Source organism: Glycine soja, chromosome 2, assembly GCF_004193775.1.
Source record: "Glycine soja cultivar W05 chromosome 2, ASM419377v2, whole genome shotgun sequence".
Classification (NCBI taxonomy): domain Eukaryota; kingdom Viridiplantae; phylum Streptophyta; class Magnoliopsida; order Fabales; family Fabaceae; genus Glycine; species Glycine soja.
In genome coordinates, this window is record NC_041003.1 from 40,464,708 (window position 1) to 40,486,457 (window position 21,750).

Consider the following 21,750-nt stretch of genomic DNA (forward strand, 5'->3'; position numbering starts at 1 on the left):
GCCAATGCAAATCATGTCTCAATATATGAATCTAGTGACACAAAACTTGCCTGTGGGCTAAAGTCCTACTCAATTAGATTCATCATGCAACTTTATGATAAAACTATTAAATCATGTTCTTTTCCTTAATTCCTCTGGGTAAATTAAGAAATATAATTTAATATTTTATCCTAATTAATCATATAAATACAACAAAATTCCTATGGGTAGATTTCATCACATTACATATTATTAATCACAATTAATATTTCTAATGTGATTATAAATTTAGCATATAATTTTACTCAATTAAAGATGTTGTGGCTATTCTCTAATTTAATAAAATTATATTAATCACTTAACATTCAAAAATAATCTTTGCATAAACATACTTAATAATGCAAATGTGCTCAATATTGAATCATAAAAATTACATGTATACCAATTCAAAATACCACTGTACGTATATCCATTCAACATGTAATAAACTTTAAAGGATCAAATCCAATGCATACCAGTATTTAACATAACATTGCATGTTCAACATAACTTAGAGACACACAATTTTAAATCGTTTGTGCATAAATGATTTATCCTTCAGAAGTTATAAATATACATGAACTGCACCCAATAAACAATTAAATTGCAATAGCTTAGCAGCAAAGGGAGTCATTTCATGTTGCAGGGCAAGGGTTCAAGACCAGTCCAAGGTAATTAATTAAAAATGAAAACGAACAACAAAAAGGCTACCAATAAGATTCGAACCTGTGATAGAAAGGTAATACTAACCACATCAACCACTAGATCAAGTCATGCTTTGTTTAGAATTTTCAGAAAACAATATGTATTAACAATTTCACATCAGTAAACATCCGCATGCACATCTTCATCCTCCAGCGTATCACATTATTTAATATATAAAGGTTAGCTTCCCTTTTACGCTTTCCGAAAAGGTTCAAACTTTTAATATTTAAATATTAAATTCAGCCCTTTGAGAAGTGTACGCTTTTAAAAAAAAATTCGTTTAACACTGAATGTTCACGCTTCTTCTTTAATTGAACAAAGCATAATAAAAACAAGGCAGAGGTATTATGTGGCTCTGATACCAAATGTAAAATATACATATACTGATCTAAACATGCAAATCAATTTAAATGGCATATTCAGATCAAACAGCAGAAATTAAAATATTACGAGTGTACCTCCAGCCATTGCAAATCGAACGCGAAGCGGCACACACACGAACCTGAAAGACAATTTTGTTCTTCCAGACCCCTACTCACTATGAATAGATGATGTATTTTTTTCTGAATAGAGAAGTGGGTTTGATGATACAAAACTGAGAGCACCTCATCCTATTTATAGAGTCTGTCCATCACAGAACTCAACTTGTTATCAGAACCTGAGATAGGAAGTTATCAGTATGTGAGATAAAGGATGAGTACGCGATTTGTTACTGAAGGTGGTTGCAAATATATAGCAAAGATATGGGTTGAATGTGGATGGAAAATGGATCAGATTCAGAAATAACAAAATTTTCCAAAATAATAAAATAAAATAAAATAAAAGAACGTGGAACCTGAACATGAGCTTCCAACATGAAGAACAAAGAAGAAGCGCCGCGGTTGTTGAAGAAGAGAGCGTTGCGGAGGAAATGGTCACTGTGACGCAGATCTGAAATTTTTGTTTAATTTTTTTCCTCCGGTTTCGAACCTGCTATAGCCTGGCAAAATCCTGGTACATCGATGAGAGAGGGAGAAAAATACCACACCCTAGAGGCCACCCTTTTAGACTACTTCTCATCCTTGAGGTAACCATGCATGTCATGAGAATCTAAATCTAAGAACACATAGGTCAAGATAGTCCATTTGTCATCTATAAATTTATTAACAAGTACATATAAGAGAGAAAAATAAAAAGTTTTGCAAAAACTAAAATAACAAAGCAATATTTGCGGGAGCTTAAATAGTAAACACACTAGGGTTGGCATAGAGGATAATTAAGTAGTAGGCATGAAGACTTAAGTTTGATTTTTATTGACCACTTTGGACATATAAATAAAACTAATAAAAAACATCAATAAGTCTTTTAATGTAATTATAAAAAAAAAATCAACTAACAAACCCATAAGCGTGAACCTAATGGTGGTGGGGATAGTACGCATGAGGCCATGTATTCTAACATGAATGCAATCATTGTAGACTAAAAAAGTCAACAAACCATATAACAATTTACTATTAAATTATAAACATACTTTACATTGTCACTATATATATTATTTATTCTTTAAAAATATAGAGACTCTAATTTATTTATTTTCTTTTTTCTACTATTTCTATTTTATATTTTTGTTAATATTATATATATATATATATATATATATATATATACTTAATGTTAATAAAATACTAATTTTTAAATTTACATAAAATATGTATAATATGAAACTTCATAACATTAATCTCAAATTTAACCGCCATTGTAAACCACAACTAAATAGAAACATTGACACAGTTACCATTAAGACACTTTTCTCTTTATCGAGATTGTTTCTCTCCACCATCAGCCTTGCCTCTTGGCAAACAATCTTAAAACAACGGACAATGAGGAGGAGTATTTTATTTTTTAGGTTTAATTACCCATTTAGTCTCTATAGTTTCCAAACTTATCCATTATAGTCCCTTTAGTTAATAAGCGATTTTTTTAGTCCCTATAGTTTACCTTTTAATTCCCAATAGGTCCCTACCGTTAAAATTGTTTAACACCGTTAAATAATATTTGCCAGGACTTTTTCGTTGATCTTCTCGCACCGCACCGATGACAGGTGTGTTTGCTCTTCTCGCACTGCACCAACGACCGATGTGTTTTCGTTGCTCTTCTCGCTTCGCATCGTTGCATTTTCAATTAGAAAATCATGTTATCAGTTTACTTATCATACCTCGAAAGAATTTGGTTATGAGGAGAAGTGGATCTTCATTTCTTTACAAGAAAGAAAATCAACCAAGCTGTAGCAAAAATCAGTGGCAACTTACTTTCCTGAACTGCTGACAAAAAGAACTAAATACAAATAATGTGGAACAAGAGTACTAATGTGCTTCTTCCCTTGCTTGACACTTAATGGTTCAAAAAAATCTCCCTTGGGTCTTCCTGTTTCTAACAAGGAGCTCTTATTTCCAAGAGATGGATTTGCAAAGTTGTTTAACTGAAAATTTAATAGCTTCAATTCCCTTTCAATTACAAATATGGCAGAATGTTTTATACTGTCTGATGGAGTTGGTAGAGGAGCAACAAGAGGAAGAGATCTGGCATCAAACTCACATATAAGATGTGGCTACAAAGTATGTGCAACCATACAATACACTTGCCCCAAAAATCAAAGGCAAAATTAAGTTTGACCAAACTCATTACCAGGTAGAGGCAACAAAAAGAATGGGAAATTGGGCAGGGAGTAATGAGGGCTGGGCTCAAAATTCAGCTTCTTCTTTGTTAAAGAGGATTTATTGGCCAAAGGTATGATAAGCATATTATATAACATACAACAAGATTGAAGTAAAGCTTTCCGCAGATTTTGTTACAGGATTTTCTAATTGAAAATGCACGAGAAGAGCAATGAAAAGGTTCTGACAAACATTATTTAACAATGTTAAACAATAAACAATTTTAACGGTAAGAACTTATTGGGAATTAAAAGATAAACGAGCTAAAAAAGTCACTTAAACTAAAATGGATTAAATGGATAATTAAACTTATTTTTTAATTGCAGGATCATAAACGGTCCTAATAAAAGGCTACGTTCCATTCTCTCCTCGTATATTGCGCCACAGCTCAATTAGCCCTTTATCTATAACAACTATAAAGTTAAATACTATTATGTAAGCCTTGAAAATTCACTATTGCAAAGCGGAGGAAACGATTTTTGGAGAACTATGATATAGTTTAAACCCTGTTATAGACCATCTCCTCATCCAAGCCTTCATTCAGGTGACATGTCATGAAAATCAAAATCTTAACACGATCAACTCATAGGCTCGGACAATTAATTGCCATCTATTCCGATTAGAACACAAAAATTCAAGGAAAAACGGAACCATTTCAACCTATACGGTGTGTGCAACTCAAATTGAAAAGCCCTAAACCAATGTCATGTAGAAGGCAACAAACTTCTGTGATTTTTCCACATATGCTAAATCGTGTTATGTCAAAACCCACCGTAACCCAGCTCTCTTAACACTAAGCTGGAACAAAACACAAATTATACAAGCGACAAAATGCATCATAGATTATATTAGGCACGACCAAGGTTTTAAAAAAGGATCCGTAACATCAAGGTTAACTGTCCACGACCGTAATTGGAATCACATTTGTCCTCAACATCAACCAACGTGACCAAACCGAAACCACGAGCGATATTTAAATCCTTGGACACAACACAACAAATCCTAAACATGCTAGACTCAGCGCAGAAATCAAACTATGCCATTAGTCCATTACTAAAAACAGTTCTGACCATATCATGCGACATGAATTATAAGCAAAGACAAAATGAATTCCATTAACAGCTTTAACAAGTCCAAACAATCCGAAACTCAGCTACAGAAATTTTAAAATAATGTAAAACCAAAACTCAACGCATGACAAATTAGTGCTCTAGTTGACAACACGACAAAAACTGGAAGCTCGAAGGAGGCGGACAGTTAGTACCTCCTTCCAGGGCCGCCACGGCCGAAGCCGAGGGGCGCCTGGACGGCAACAGGATCCACCTGAACGATGCCAGGAACCTCGGACATCCCGAGGGCGGCGAGCATGTCGAGCGTCTCCTTGTCGACCTCGATCTGGTCGGTCCTGATGGCGGAGACATCGGGGACGAAGTCCATGCGACGCTCGCGTTCCTCCTCCTGCAGCTTCAGGGAGATTCCACGCACGGGACCCTTCTGGATCCGCTTCATGAGATGGGTGGAGAACCCCGCGATCTTGTTGCGGAGCCTCTTGGAGGGAATGATGGCCACCTCTTCCAGAACCTTCTTGTTCGTGTGGAAGTCCAGCGTCATGCGGGAGTAGTACCTCTCTATCACTTGCCGCGAGGATTTCTTCACCGTCTTCGTGCGAACACGCCCCATTCTCAATGTGACTGCAAAAGTGTGTGTCTCTGTGCGTGTGGAGGAGAAGCAATGACAGAAGAGAACAGAGAGGTTAAGGGTGAGGATTAGGCGAGGGAGGGAAACTAGGGTTTTGTAGAAGTATTATGAGAGGGATTGGGCCTTTTTTTGTAATGAGGTTAGCCCGTGTTACATATCAGTGGTATTCTGGGCATTGCTGCATCCCCAGCTTACTATTTCAACCCCTTACTTTATGCTTTTTTTTAAAAATGAAAAACTCTGGTGAAAATAAGTTTTTGCTCTGTTATTTTTTTTTTGTGAACCAAGGTATCACTTGGTCGAAAGCTAAGGACTAATCTTCCCTTTACTGAGATCCATCCAAGGTTATCTATGATCATGTCACACCATATTAGTTATTGGACATAAGTTAATACAATGAAAACTTGTTTGTTATATTAGTAGCCATGTGAATTCAAAATACACAATGAAAATGTATTAATTTAACCATATTAACCGAGGGGTGTAATTTAGTTAGTAATAAAAGTTCAACTTATGAGAGTGGATGTGGGATTTTCGCATTATATATCCTTGGAGAGGGATCATACGTGGAAATAAAAGTTGGTTGATTTATAAAATGAGTTAGGTTGACTATCTAATAATAAATAAATTTATTAAAATTTTGGCGTCCATGTGTTGATCTTGACCCACAGGGTTTTGTGGATATTTTGGTATTGTGCCTTTTTCATTGTGTGAGCATTTTTTTTTTTTTTGCCCTAACCCACATGTCAAAGACAAGCTCATAGACAGGTCCAAATTGACAGACTAAGGGTAGGACTAACAAAGCGTATCTAAATCTTTGGGTACCTATAAAAATATCCACAAGCAAGGAGGATAATTATCCACATGTTAGGATTGGGTATAGAAGCAGATATTTAGCTTCAAATTTACGAGTATGAGTACATGTGTGGGTACTATGGTACCCACATACATTAATATAATTATAACATGTTACTTAAGAAAATAATACATTGTATATATAATTTTTGTGAAAAAATAATTATCCATTTTTTTATTTTGTGACTAATACTCTAACAATAACAGAGACATAGAGTAGTGGAGTAGAACCATAAATCTATTCCCTTTATTTGTGACTAATCTTTTATTAGTAGTTTTACTTTTTGTTTTTGATAGTCTAATCTTTAATCTTCTTGTCATGTTCTAGTTATTATTGGTATTAGTGGACCAAAGTAATATATAAACTTAGGAATTAAAAAATTACAAAAATAAGAAGAAGTTGGTTCTGATGACGAGACCAAATATCTTATCCATTTGTGTTTTTTTTTAAATTTATAATATATAATTATAAACTAATTATTTTCATTATATTTTTTTTACAAGTCATAGATAATATCATTTCCAAGTTTCAATATATTTTTTAATATTATGTGTAAATGCTTTTAATGTTATTTTTTTTTATAAATTTAAGAGTGTACTTTTAGTTTACTTGTAGTAATTGTTATAATTATTTTTTTATTGATTTATTAACTTTATATATAAGTAAAGTGTGGGTCATGAGATGCGAGTATGAGTATATAGGTATCCAGCGGGTATGAAGATGATGATTAAAGTTGTTACCTGCTCGAGTATGAGACTATGTACAAGGATCTTTTTAAACATAGGTATGTGGATCAATATTATAGGATCCTACCCAAATCCTATACATTGTCATCCTTACTTAAGGATCATAAATTTTAAGTATATTTAAAGGGGTGTTTCATATGAGGGGAGTTTTTTCATACCCAAGAATCTATATTTCCAGGAATCATGAATTTTGGAAATCATGTTTCCTAATAATAAATAAAATATATTTTTTCAAAGAGTTAATAATATTTTTACTAGTTAATTTAATTATTCACAATATTAATTAATATAATTAGAGTAACATGATAATTCTCAAGAGAAATTATCATGTTACTCTTATTTCAGGATAATTTTTACTAGGAGAAAGTCTTGGATAGACATAGAAAAGAAGTCAAAAAGTTATTTTTATTATTTTTTATAAATATTTTTAAAATAATGAAAATAAATAATTAAAGTAACTAGTGAAAGGAAAAATTCTTATATGGGCATAATCCCAACACGTCACATTAGATAAAGCTAATAAAAAGATTACATCTCATTAATTTTTTATATAAAAACTCAATAAATAAAATGTAAAATTAAAAGCACGTGATTGTGAACTCTTTTCCCCTCTCTTTCAACCCTTATCACTTATCATATTCTCATCGTGAACCACCCACCACCATCATCAATCTTTCAAATCAACATTCAATTCCAAGCAACATTGACTAAATTTCAGGAAGTGTTGAATAATATAATCTTGATTTAGCCCATTAATCAAGTGTTAGGTCCATTTAAGTTTGTGTTACTACTCCAAAGAAAATTTTAGAAAAGTGTAGAGATAAGTAGAAATAATATTTAATAAGTAATTGGAAGAAGTGTGTAGAACTAAGTAGTTGGAAGAAGTGTGTAAAACTCTCCCTTGAAGTGTGTGGAATTTTTTCTTGATGTATCTAGAACTCTCCCTTGGAGCCTATAAAAAGGGGAGAGGTTGTCATTTGTAAATCAAGCCAAAACAAAAGCATTTCTCAAGTAATAAAAACTAGCCCTCTTTCAAATATTCTCTCCTCCTCCATTTCTCTCAAATACTTCTTATAACCCTTTCTTTTCAACAAAGTGGTATTAGAGCTTCGGTTCTGATAAGAAATCCCTCTATAGTCATGGCAAGCAATGAAGCGACATCTTTCGAAGTTCCACTTCTAAAGGGGAGCATCTATGACAATTGGAGCATCAAAATGAAGGCCCTTCTTGGAGCACATGATGTTTAGGAAATGGTTGAAAAGGCTATAAGGGCCGCAAGATGAGACTTCATTATCCCAAGCAAAAATGAGACTTTTAAGGATTCAAGAAAGAAAAACAAGAAAACTCTCTTCCTTATCTATCAAGCATTAGATGATTATGCGTTTAAGAAGATTTCTGATGCAACATCTGCTAAGGAGGCATGTGATAAGCTTCAAACCTCTCACAAAGGAGAAGACAAAGTAAAAAAGGTGTGTCTCCAAACTCTAAGAGGTGAGTTTGAATCCTTACATATGAAAGAGTCTGAGTCCATTTCCGATTATTTTTCAAGAATTCTTGCTGTTTCAAATCAACTAAAAAGAAATGGTGAGAAGTTAGAAGATGTAAGAATTATGGAGAAGATACTATGCTCGTTAGATCCCAAATTTGAGTGGATTGTTGTGACAAATGAGGAAACCAAAGATTTAGAAACCATGACGATACAACAACTTCAAGGGTCATTACAAGCTTATGAGGAGAAGCACAAGAAGAAGCAAGAAATCACTAAGCAACTCTTCAAGATGCAACTAGAGGAGAAGGAAGAAAGTTGAGGAAATGAAAGAAGTCAACGAGATCGAGGTAGAGGTCAAGGTTGTGGTCGAGGACAAGTTGAATGCAGTAACAATGGGCGAGCAACCATATGTGCGGGAAAAAAAGCATGTTCGTGGATCTTGATGAATTAGTAAGTGGCAATGTCTCATTTGTTGATAATTCCAAGATTCCTGTAAAAGGCAAAGGTAAGGTCTTCATTTGTTTGAAGGATGGAAGACATGAATTCTTATCAAATGTTTACTATGTCCTAAATATGAAGAACAATATTTTAAGTTTGGGATAATAACTCGAAAAAGGCTATGATATTCACATGAAAGATTCTAGTCCTTCCATTAGAGACGGGAGAAATAATCTAATCACCAAGGTACCAATGTCAAGAAATAGGATGTTTTTGTTGAATATCCAAAACGATGTTGCAAAATGTCTTAAAGCTTGCTACATTGATACATCCTGGCTCTAACATCTTCTATTTGGGAACTTAAATTTTGGAGGCTTAAGTTTACTATCAAAGGAGAAGATGGTGAGAGGACTACCCTCTATTAACCACCCTAATAAACTTTGTGAAGGATGTTTACTTGGCAAGCAATTCAAAACAAGTTTTCCAAAGAAGTCAAACTCAAGAGATAAGAAGCCACTCAAGCTAATACATGCTGATTGTCTATGGGCCAATCAAGCCAAGCTCACTAGGTAAAAATAACAATATCCTCCTTTTCATAGATGATTTTTCAAGAAAAACATGGGTCTATTTCTTAAAGCAAAAATAACAAGCTTTTTCGCCTTTAAGAAGTTCAAAGCTACAGTGGAGAAAAAAAGTGGTTGAGAAATCAAAGATATGAGGACTGACCAAGGAGGAGAATTCACTTCCAAAGAGTTTTGAGAGTTCTGTGAAGAGAATGGAATCAGATTTCCCCTGATGGTTCCAAGATCCCCCCAATAGAATGGTGTGACGAAAAGAAAAAATAGAATAATCCTTGATATGGCTCAAAGCATGCTCAAAAGCAAGAAATTGCCAAAAGAATTTTGGGCAGAAGCTCTAGCATGGCCGTTTATCTATTCAATCGATCACCGACAAGAAGTGTATGGGGAAAGACACCACAAGAAGCATGGAGTGGGAGAAAGTCTGGTATCTCTCACTTGAGGGTCTTTGGGTGTATAGCTCATGTTCATGTCCCAAATGAGAGAAGAGCAAAGCTTGATGACAAAAGTGAGAGATTCATCTTCATCGGTTACGATTTAAGCTCAAAGGGGTACAAGTTGTACAACCCAAACAACAAAAAGATGATAATAAGTTGAGATGTGGTGTTCGACAAAGAAGGACAACGAGACTTTGATACTCATGAAAAGGAATACAATTTCTTTCCTCCACTTGAAGAAGATAAGACACCTCAACATGTTCACCAAGGGCTCTCCCCATCAACATCAACCACTCACGAAGATACTTTGCCATTTCTTGAGAGTGAAAGGGTCATGTCACACACAAGAACCCTCCAAGATCTTTATGATCGAACTAAGAGATTGGATAATATCACACTATTTTTGCCTCTTTACAGATTATGAACCAATAGACCTTGAAGAAGTTGTGCAAGATAAAAGATGGAGAGATGCGATGTGCAAAAAATTTAGATCCATTGAGAAGAAGAACACATGGGAACTCGTCTTCCTTCCAAAAGGACACAAGGCTATTGGTGTCAAGTGGGTGTACAAAACAAAAAAGAATGCCAAGGGAGAAATTGAAAGATACAAGGAAAGGTTAGTTGCAAAAGGTTACAGTCAAAAGACTGGGATTGATTATGATAAGGTGTTTTCTTCGGTCGCTCGCCTGAAGACCATAAGACTAATAATTTTTCTTGTAGCTCACCACAAGTGGAGAATTCATTTGATGGACATGAAGTCTGCCTTCTTGAATGAAGTCCTTAAGGAAGAATGTACATCGAGCAACCATTGGGATACAAGGTGAAAGGAGAAGAAGACAAAGTTCTCAAGCTAAAGAAGTCATTTTTGGACTAAAACAAGCATCTAGAGCATGATACAACCGCATTGACAAGTATTTCCAAGAAAATAACTTCACAAAGTGCCCACACAAGCATGCCCTATATGTCAAGATCAAAGATGGAGATATCTTGATCGTGTGCATATATGTGGATGACTTGATCTTCACGAGAAGTAATCCAAGTATGTTTGAAGAGTTCGAGAAAGCAATGATCAAGGAGTACGAGATGATCAATATCAGACTAATATCATACTATCTTGACATTGAGGTAAAGCAGAAGGAAGATGGAATCTTCATTTCACAACAAAACTACACAAAAGAGATGCTCAAGAAATTCAAGATGGATAGTTGCAAGCCAATTGGCACACCGATGGAGTGCAAAATGAAGTTATCAAAGTTCGACGAAGCAGAAAGGGTGGATGCTACAAATTTCAAGAGTTTGGTGGGTAGTTTGCAATATTTGACGTGCACAAGACCAGACATTCTATATGCTACTGGACTCATCAGTTGATATATGAAGACTCCAACCATTACTCATCTCAAGGCCTCAAAATGAATTCTTCGCTATATCAAAGGAACAATTGACTTTGGCTTGTGGTTCTCAACAAGTAATGACTATAAGCTTGTAGGTTACAGTGGTAATGATTGGCCGGGCTAGAGATAAAGGTGATCCAAAAAGTACTAGTAGATTTGTGTTTTTCATGGGGAACACAACCTTCGTTAGGATGTAAAAAAGTAGTCGATAGTCACTCTTTCGACTTGTGAGGTAGAATATGTAACAACTACTTCATGTGTTTGCCAAGCAGTCTGTCTCAAGAATTTTTTAAAAAAGTTGGGCATGTCACGAGAAGAGTTGACCAAGATCTTTGTGGATAATAAGTCACTCATTGCTCTAGCAAAAAATCCAGTGTTTCATGATCGAATAAAACATATTGATACCCATTCCCACTACATAAGGGAGTGCATAGCAAGAAAGGATATACATGCAGAATATGTGAAGTCTCAAGACCAAGTAGTTGACATCTTCACAAAGTCGTTCAAGCAATAAGACTTTATCAAGTTAAGAAGCTTACTTGGAATGACAAATCAAGTTTAAAGGGAAGTGTTGAATAATATAAACTGGATTTAGCCCATTAAGAAAGTATTAGGCCCATTTAAGTTTGTGTTACAACTCCAAAGAAAATTCAAGAGAAGTGTAGAGATAAGCATAAGTAATATTTTATAAGTAATTGGAAGAAATGTGTAGAACTAAGTAGTTGGGAGAAGTGTGTTGAATTCTCCCTTGAAGTGTATGAAATTTTTTCTTGATGTATCTAGAATTCTCCATTGGAACCTATATAAAAAGAGAAGAGGTTGTCATTTGTAAATCTAAGGCAAAAAAAAAATAAAAAATTCTCAAGTAATAAAAACTAGCATTTTTTCAAATATTCTCTCCTCCATTTCTCTCAAATACTTCCTATAACTTTCTCCTTTCAATGAGAAGCATGTGAAAAATCTGGCAAACAATTCGTAAACAAGAATCAAACCTTCTATTAACAATTATTTAGAATACATCTACACAGTACACATTAAAAAAAGCGAGAAAAAAGCAGAGAAAACTATGCAAGTCTCAATAGTTTAAGGATCGAGCTTCGCATTTTCAGATCAAGAGTCACCGATGTTGGCATTTCTTTTTCCGGTACTGTCAATATCATTCCAGGGAAACTGTTTGGACCCAGAAATGTTGTTGCTCGCTGCCAACCAAACAATGAGGATCCACAAACAACTTTGGAAGCTACTGAATTGATGCACCTTTGCGTGGTTCCTAACGTTTCGACCTTAAGCATCTAGTTGTCACGAGATTTTAGGATTTTTTATGGAGTCCTAAAGGCTTTTAAGCTTCTTGGAAATAAGGTTGTCATTAGGATAATCTTCGTTCATTCTGAGAAACTCATTGGTGCATCAAAGCGCAACCACATTAGAAGGAGACACTTTGATCTGGATGTTGTGACAAAAATTTTTCCACCATCTCAAACACCTCCAAGCTGCCACAGAAACCTGTCATGTAATTCTACTCTTCCACGATTTCATCTTAACAAAATTTGGAAGATTGATCATGGTGGTGGCCGATGGAATGTGTCATGGTGAGCTATGAAGCATCGACACCGATATGGACACCGGACACGACACGAACACGGACACATGGACACCTGTCCAAAATATAGAACGTAATACGGGTGTCGTGTTGGTGTCAAACACTGACAAGGACGCGTGTCGGACACCGAACACGACAAGAGACTGAGGTGTCCGTGCTTCATAGATGGTGAACATCTGATAAGGATTGAGTTGAGAGAGAGATGAAAAGAATTTACAATCACGTGCTTTTAATTTTGCATTTTATTTATTAAGTTTTTCCTTTTTTAATTTTAACGAGGTATCATCTTTTTAGTGGTTATGTGTAAATGTGACATGTTGGGGTTATGCCCTTACGAGACTTTCCCAAAACATTAAAAATGACTTTTTTTTGTTTCTTTCTGTTTTCTTATTAATCTTGTGAAAACAGGAACAAATTAAAAAAATAATTTAATAATTAAAAAATAAAAATAAGAAATATAAAAAAAGTAGACAGGTGTTTTACAGTAGGCCGAAAGGACCACTGTTGTGAGATTTATGTGCAAAAATAATTTCTGGTTTTAGGTCTTAAGATCGAATGGTGGTGTGGTCGTATCCGCCGACGGCAAGGCAAATGGCGGTGACCGGCGGCGTATTTGTCGTCGGCGGTTTGCTCTTCGGCGTCGGAGCTTATTTCTCGTTTGTTAACGTGGCTCCTCAACAGGAGCGTCTTAAGTCTCGCAGGGAAGCAATGAGGAATTATATCAAGAAGCGATTCGGAGATTCGTGATCCAAGTTTCTGCACTTTGTTGGCGTTTGGGGGGTTTTTGTTTGGTAAGAAAAACTGTTGAAAGGCTCTTTTGTTTTTGTTATTAGTGTCTCGTTTTTCATTTTGCTCAATTCGTATGGAAATTCTGCTAGTGTAGTCAAATATTTTGTGTAATTGAATGAACATTGTAAATAAGAGAACATTTGAGCAATCAAATAGCTTAATTGAAATTTGAGGGATTAAAATTGCATTGTCCTAATAATTGAGAGACTGAAAATACAGTTAAGGCTATACGAAAGATTTTTGTTCTGCAACAGCATAATATAGGTTGAATCTTTGATGCAATTCAGGAAAGAATTTTCTTTTGGTTCATCATTGTTTCTTGTCGTGGATGAAAAATCCTTCAATAAGGATCAGGCATTTGTGTTGGCCATCGAATAAACAGTCACTCTTTTTCTTGTAGGTGGGTTGTCTAATAAATTCTGAGGCTATTTTTCCTTTTTTCAAATGGCAGTCATTTATGCTATCCTCTTGTAAAATATTATGTTGTCCACTTGATTGAAAGTTGAAACATAGTTGCACTTAGAAGGCCTTTGATAAGGGGGGAATTTTAAGATGTTTGAGAATCTTAGATTAGAAATCTGATTTACATGTTTGGTATTTATTTTAAAAAATAACATTTCCGGAAATGAAGATTTTCTTGAAATGTTTTTTAGCTAGGTTTTTAAAAAAAAATAAAAAATCATGGGAGGTGCGAATTACTTTTCGGGTTTAATTTTTCTTTTACTCTAGTTCTAGTAAAAGTATTATGTTACTTTGTTAGATTATTTAATATGATAAATAATCCAAGTAACAAATAAAAATATCACCTAACTCATTATCAGAAAACTTGTCTAAATATTTTCAAAAATATTTATGGTCAACCAAATAAATTTTATTTTTCATTCCCCAAAACATGTTTCCCAAAATTCATGATTATTAGGAATCATAATTCCAAGAGTGAAAAAACTTACGTAAGATGCCTCTGTAAATGTGAAAAGTGTGTTTGTTTAGATAGATATTATTTTAAGTTTAATGGTCATTGTAAAACTCTTTTACATTGTTAACTATAAAAAAAATTATTGTTATGATTTTTAAGGTATTTATCGTAAAAACGAACAAACTTATGCTACATATACTTGCCATACTTGAGGATCTGAATGCAAGATATTAGCCAAGCATCAAATATCCTTTGTCTCGGTGAATCCTATAACATTAAAACTCTAGAGCATGTTATGAATCCTAACGACCCAAACTCTAGGCAGGGTTTGGATCCTCTCCATTTTGTTTTTTCTGCATTTCTTCCATTACTAAGTTTTTGAGATAATACATGAGGGTCATCAATTTTGCTGCTTCTGCAATCAGATGGCGGAAACAACATCACACCTATTTTTTTCTTGCCAATTCGCACAATCAGTCTGGTTATCGTGCTACTAATGGCTTGGTGTCAATCTGGTCCTGCCAGAATCAGTGGAGATGCATTTCTGGCAGCATGGAGGGCTTATAGGGAGAAAGAAAGGGAAGTGGTTATGGTGGGGCATTTGGGCAACCGTATTATGGTCCCTGTGGTGCCCACAGGAATGATGTTATTTTTAATGATGCTCAAGCTAGTTCTGAATATGTTGGGGACATGATTCTAATTAGATCATGGATGTGTCTAAAGGCTAAAGTAAAAGGTTTTTCAGCATCCTTTAGTGATTGGTCCTCTAATCCTGCAGTATCCTTGTACCAATTATGATTGTTATGTTAGTGTATATCTGCTAATGGGGCTTCGGGAACTTTTTGGAGTGTCTATGTGGATTTATATGGCCAAATATGGATTCTGTTGGTGATAGAGAGCAGGTTCGGGTTTCTTTGTGGCTTAAGCTTTACTTGCAAAAATATCGAAATCTTTGACCAAAGGATTTTCTCCGGGAGGGGGATTGGATGTATCACTTTTTCCCAAAATGGGCTAACTTGGTGGGAGGGGGATTACTTGGGTGTTAAATAAGAAGCCTCAAATAATTTCTAGATACACAAAAGAAAATGAGATAAAAGCAAGTAATCATACACCTCATGATTATATGATGGATGGGGTGGCAAGGATCATGTAAGATGAAAATAAGCTAGGCTAAGCTACACTTTGTTAGGCTTAGACCTAGTTTTTGTTAACATGGCATCAGTCTAACATATTTACTTATCAAATTTCTTTTAAAACCTACATAAAAATTTGGTCTGATCTACAAGTCTATTTAAGGACATACTTTGTGATAGTTAACAAGACAAAGATTAAAAAAAATGTTAGATTTTATAAGAATCAAGTCTAACTTGTCCATAGGTCTAATATGATATTTATGACAACTTAAAAACATATTTTGCAATTATATCTCTGAATAAGACAAACTTATCTTTCATTAAACTTGTAAGCTTAAGTTAGATTCTTTATGTAGGTCAACAATGCTTAACATTTTAAAAATAATAATAAGATTTTAATACATTTTAACAAAACCAATATATATATTAGTGATTTTATCTTATCCTTCATATTTGAAAGAGTATTACAATTTTTTTATAAATGTCATGGATAATGATATTTAGGGATGACAAGAAAATGTTTACCTATAAATATACGAAGAATAGTTTAGCTTACTACTCAGTTATTAATGAGATAGGAGCAATGATAGAGACAAATAGTAAAGTATTGATATTTGTAGTTATTCACAATTTAAAATTACTTAAATGTTTTTATTATATACAATTTTATTTTAATTTGCTTTTATATAAATTTGTATTCTAAAGCTATTTATTTTAGTGTAAATAATGTTTCAAAATTATTTATTTTAAGAATAAATACATGTTTCAAAATTTTTATTTTATTTTATTTATTATTTCTTTAATATTTATATTTTAATAAATAACTAGGATACCTAGGGATACTTATAAAATTTGAGAATTCTTGCTTAACATATACTCGTATAGACACAGGCAGGTGATGGGAGGCTACTATCTATACCTGTTTCACTCCATTATGATCCCCAATAGTACTAAATAATATCCTTAAAGCTCTATTTTTTAACCATATTAAATGATGTCATATAATGTATGTAACCGACTTCATTTAATGAGATAAACTTTGTTATTGTTCTTTTTTTTTATTTTGGGGAAAAGTAACACTAAAAACTACCCTAGACTATCACTAAGCAAGATAGTATCCAGGGCTGGAGAAGGAAAAGAATTAATACATAGGGGTTGAGTTGATGAACCCTAACCTAACATTAGCAAGGAAATGAGTAACTGAATTGCTTTCTTGAAAAACATGTTTAAAGTAGAAGGGCTGATTCCTACCAACTAAATCGAAAATTTGTAGAAGCAAGCCATCATATTGATGATGAACATGGCAACTTCTTTGAGGTAACAATCTCCACAACTTGGGCTTTATATCAAGCTCACAGCTAAAATCATAAAATCCCTAATCCCATGCCATATTAATGTTATAGTTTCAAGAATATCACAAAAGGCAAACTCCCACTTGGGATACCTTTGGCTCAAGTGTTTATATACCATTTTGTGATATGGGCTTTCAAAGTGGCTAGCAAGAGATGGAAGTCTCGCGCACATGAGCTTGAGCCATGTGGGCTTATCGTATTGCAAATCTGCCGATTTTCTCCCCCTCCCCCCGCGCATGCGATAGTAGGCCATGCAATCCTTTTATGATTTATTTAATTAATTTTTTTTGAAGAATTATTTTCATTTCAAGATGCTTACCGAAAAACATTGGTTTTTAATGTTCCAACTTTTGATTAGTCTCAATTACATAATTTGGGATTCTAGTAATCACATTAAATTGTCTTTATGTCTTTGTCTCCAACGATCTCTTTTTCTTCCCTATAAATATTGTCTTTCAAAACATGTTTTAGACACATCGATAATTATCTCTTCTTTCTTCCTTTTCATTTTCTTTCTTTGTTCGTGGGTTCTTGTTTTTGCCCTTGCCAATTTTGTAGCCTCAACACATTTGAGAGATTCCTGTTGTTTCCTAGGGAACTTGTGTGGGATATCACAGATAAGTCCTTTAGGGCAATGCTCAGATATGCTTCAGGAAGACATTGTTCATGAACTTCAACATTGTTCTAATAATCTAAAGGACTTATTATGGTTGAAGACATGAACATTGATATGGTCACCCAGGTGCAGACTCCTCTAGTGCCTAATGCTACATATGCCAAGCCACTCTCGTACACGTCCAAGATCGAGATTTTTGCCATCCAACATTTCCATCGTTGGCAGGAACGTGTTGACACACACTGCTTGACATGCATGGGATAGCCTTTTCCCGCCTTCGCCCTTACCACCAAGAAGCCAAACTCTATAGAGCCTGCCAAAAAAGCTTGAATAATGGAATCTAGCAAATAAGGTATGTTGTCACACCTTACTGAGTTGTTCGATGTCTACTATTCTTATAAGGAAGCATAGGAGATATTGGACTCTCTTGTTCTGAAATACATTATTGACAACATGATTAGAAAATGATTCATCATCGACAACTATTATCATTGGACAATGATCGAGGATAAGGACATCAAGGTGCAAATCAGTGAGTACCACAAGCTGCTGGAAGACCCAAAGACAGAAAACACAACCCTACCTAATGAATTCATTTCTGAGCTTTTGATCAAGAAACTTCCTAAATCCTGGACTAATTACAAATAACATCTAAAGCACAAGCACAAACAAATGTCCCTATCAAACCTTATCACTCACATCATCATTGAGGATACCAACAGAAAGGAATATGCTACTGCAAGAGCCAATGCTTTGTTCGTTAAGGCAAATATGGTGCAAGGCAAACCCGCTCAGAGAAGGTATGGTCACAAAACAGATCATAATAAGAATAAAAATAAAAATATTTTCCATGTGCTCCTAAGCCTAGGGCTAATCTGGTTTAAGGAGATGACATAATTGTTGTGGTCATTTCTTAGGTCAATGTTGTGACCAATATGAGCAAATGAGTGGTAGACTCTAGGGTTACCAGACACATTTATGGTGATAGAAATGTGTTTACCTCCTACACTTTTGTTGGGGATGGAGAATAACAAGTTTATCCTGGTGATTCCAAGACTACTCCAATTCTAGGTAAAGGAAAGGTTCTTCTCAAGCTCACATTTGGTAAGACACTGGCTTTGAGTGATGTGTTACATGTTCCCACCATTAAAGCTAATTCGGTCTCTGTAGCACTGTTGAGGAAGGTTGGGGAGAAAATGTCATTTGAATGGAACAAAATAGTTATGACTAAGAACAATGTGTTTGTTGGAAAGGAATATTGTGATTAGGGACTCTTTGTACTGAATGTTTCTGAAGTGATTAATGGAAATGCATATACTTTTGCTTATATGATTGATTCTTATAATATGTGGCATGCTAGATTAGGACATACGAATTTCGCTTATGTTTTTAAATTACAACGACTAGGCTTAATCAACATGCATGATAATCAAACTAAAAAAATGTTATGTATGTGATCAATCAAAATTAACTAAAGCTCTTTGTCCTTCTATTCTATGTGAATGAATTGCTTGGCTTAATTCATTCTGATCCTTCTGATTTAAAACAAACTATGTCTAAAGAAGTAAGAGTTATTTTGTAACCTTTATAGACCACTTCTCTTGATATACTAAAGTTTATTTCTTTATACATAAAGATGAAGTGTTTAACATGTATTTATCTTATAAAGCTGAAGTTGAAAATCAATTAAATAAAAAAATAAAAAGAATTAGATTTGATAGGGGGTAGTGAGTACACGTTGTTTAATGACTTTTGTGAAAAGAAAGGTATAATCCATGAGGTAACCCCACCATATTCACTTGAGTCAAACGAAGTAGATGAAAGGAAAATTATAACCCTTAAGGAGATGATGAATGCTTTGCTTATAAGTTCCTTTGCACCTTATAACCTCTAGGGAGAAGCCCTTTAAACAACTTGTTTTTTTGCAAAATAGGATCCCATATAGGAAAACAAGAAAAACACCTTATGAGTTATGGAAAGGTTACAAATCAAACCTAAAATGTTTGAGAGCGTAAGGTGTTTAGCCAAAGTATGGTTGCCTGATACTAAGAAAAGGAAAATAGAACCTAAAACTTCTGATGGTATATTTCTTAGTTATGCAGAACATAGTCCTATAGGTTTCTTTTCCTTAATAATAATGTGCTTGATTGTAAAACCATCATAGAAACTAAGAATGTTGATTTCTTTGAGGACATATTCCCTTTAAGGTCTAATGCTAGTTCTAGTACCAATACTAGTCATGAGCAACCTATTGAAACATGTAGTGAACCTATGTGTGAGGATTTGAGAAGGTGTAAAAGACAAAGGGTAGAGAAATATTTTGGAGAAGATTTTTATACATATCTTGTTGAGGATGACCCTTTGAGCTTTTCTGAAGCAATTAGTTCTTCATATGCTAACCTTTGGGAACAAGTCATTAAGATTGAAATTGACTCTATCAAGAAGAACAATATATGGACTTTAGTAGGCTTACCCAGAGGAGCAAGGCCAACTAGATGTAAGTGGATCTTTAAGAGGAAGTATAACCCTGATGGATCAATAGACAAGTATAAGGCTAGATTGGTAGCCAAAGGTTTTTTCAAAAACCAGACATAGATTACTTTGATACCTTTGTGCCTGCTATCAGGATTTTCTCTATTCGAGTTTTGATAGCTTTAGCTGCCACCGATATGCTAGTGATTCATCAGATGGATGTGAAGACAACTTTCCTAAATGATGATTTCAACCTGAAGGGTGTCAAGTTCCCGGTCAAGAAAAAAAAGTGCGTAAACTTTTAAAGTTCCTATATGGTTTAAAACAGGAACCAAAACAATGGCATGAAAAGTTTAATGAGACTATGCTTAGTTATGGTTTTTCCTCTAGTGATGTTGATAAATGTGTGTACACAAAGTTTGTGAATGGTGATTGTGTCATTATATGCTTGTATGTGAATGACATGCTTATCTTTGGTACATGCATTGATATAGTTTTAAGAACTAAATCTTTCTTAGCATCTAAGTTTGATATGAAAGGTATAAGTGAAGCAAGTGTAACTTTGGGAATTAAAATCATAAGGAAGAGAGCTAGCATAATACTATCCCAAGGCCATTATGTTGAGAACTTCTTAGGAAGTTTGGCTATTATGACTCTAGGTCAGTGAGTACCATTTATGATGTTAATTCTCAATTAAATAAAAATAGAGGAGAATCAATTGATCAAACTCTATATGCCCAATTCATGGGGAGATTATTGCATTTAATGACTTTTTGTGGACCTAAGATTGCATATATAGTAGGTAGATTGAGTAGATACACTTGTAGTTGTGACACCCTCTACCCCTCACATATATACTAATAAGGAATAAAAAAAATTAAACTTAATTCAAGTTTTTAAAACATATTTAAATACAAGCCTTTCAAGAGGGTAGCAGGCTCACATTCACCTTTCTAACATTATCATAAAACTTTTCTAAATAAATAATAAATTCACTTCGACTCAAACAAGGCCGTCTATAAAATCTTATACCCCAATGCCACATCCTATCAGAGCGTTCTGTCCCGACGTCCTTCAGCACATGGTTCCTTAAATCAATTCACCTAGTCATCTGCTCCCCTGAACACAAAGTTCAAGATCATCACAGGATCCAAACACAAACAACACACGGGAGTGAGTTATTACATTCCTAACTAATAGAGAAACAAAACAACTAGATATACATATCATATAAACCAAATAAAACTTAGTTACACGAAATTCATGTAATTCCACCACTTTGTCATTCAAAGTTCACTTTTCAATCATCAATCACATTGCACAAGAATCACACGCTCTGATCAAGACATAATAACACATCAATTTCATAATAAACAATTAGCAAGCGCATGAGACAGTTATGCTAAGACTCAAGCCTATATGCAATGTGGTACCATGTCAGTGAAAAACCACCCTGGGGCGCTTAGGAGTACATAACAAGACACACCACACAATGGGTTTGTCAGGTCACTCTCACTAAGTAAGATCATAGGGAGACCAGTCACGGTCACGATGTTTTGCAAGAATACTCCAACCATATGGGATCAACATAGGCTTAAAGGAGTACTCAAACCCGATGACCCCAAAGGCCTACACTCCGAAGAGTCCGTCAGGGCCTCTCCCTCCTGATTCAGGTCCAACCCCTAAAATAATTTTGCATGCAGACACTGCTCATGAATTATACAATACCCACGACCTCACGCTCGTGTTTTAAACACGTTCAACACAATTGCACTACGATTTAACACTGGTTCCTAAATAGGAAACCTACACTTTCTCTTTAA

The 21,750-nt window shown here is 34.6% G+C and overlaps 1 protein-coding gene across 1 annotated transcript; it reads right to left on the reverse strand.

Annotated features, from left to right (window-relative positions):
- Positions 1-4,441: 4,441 nt before the first annotated feature.
- LOC114394041 (40S ribosomal protein S17-like) lies at positions 4,442-5,225 on the reverse strand. The gene has a single exon (XM_028355592.1). It carries the CDS (start codon positions 5,094-5,096, stop codon positions 4,674-4,676), a length of 423 nt encoding a protein of 140 aa, XP_028211393.1. The 5' UTR covers positions 5,097-5,225; the 3' UTR covers positions 4,442-4,673.
- Positions 5,226-21,750: the final 16,525 nt, after the last annotated feature.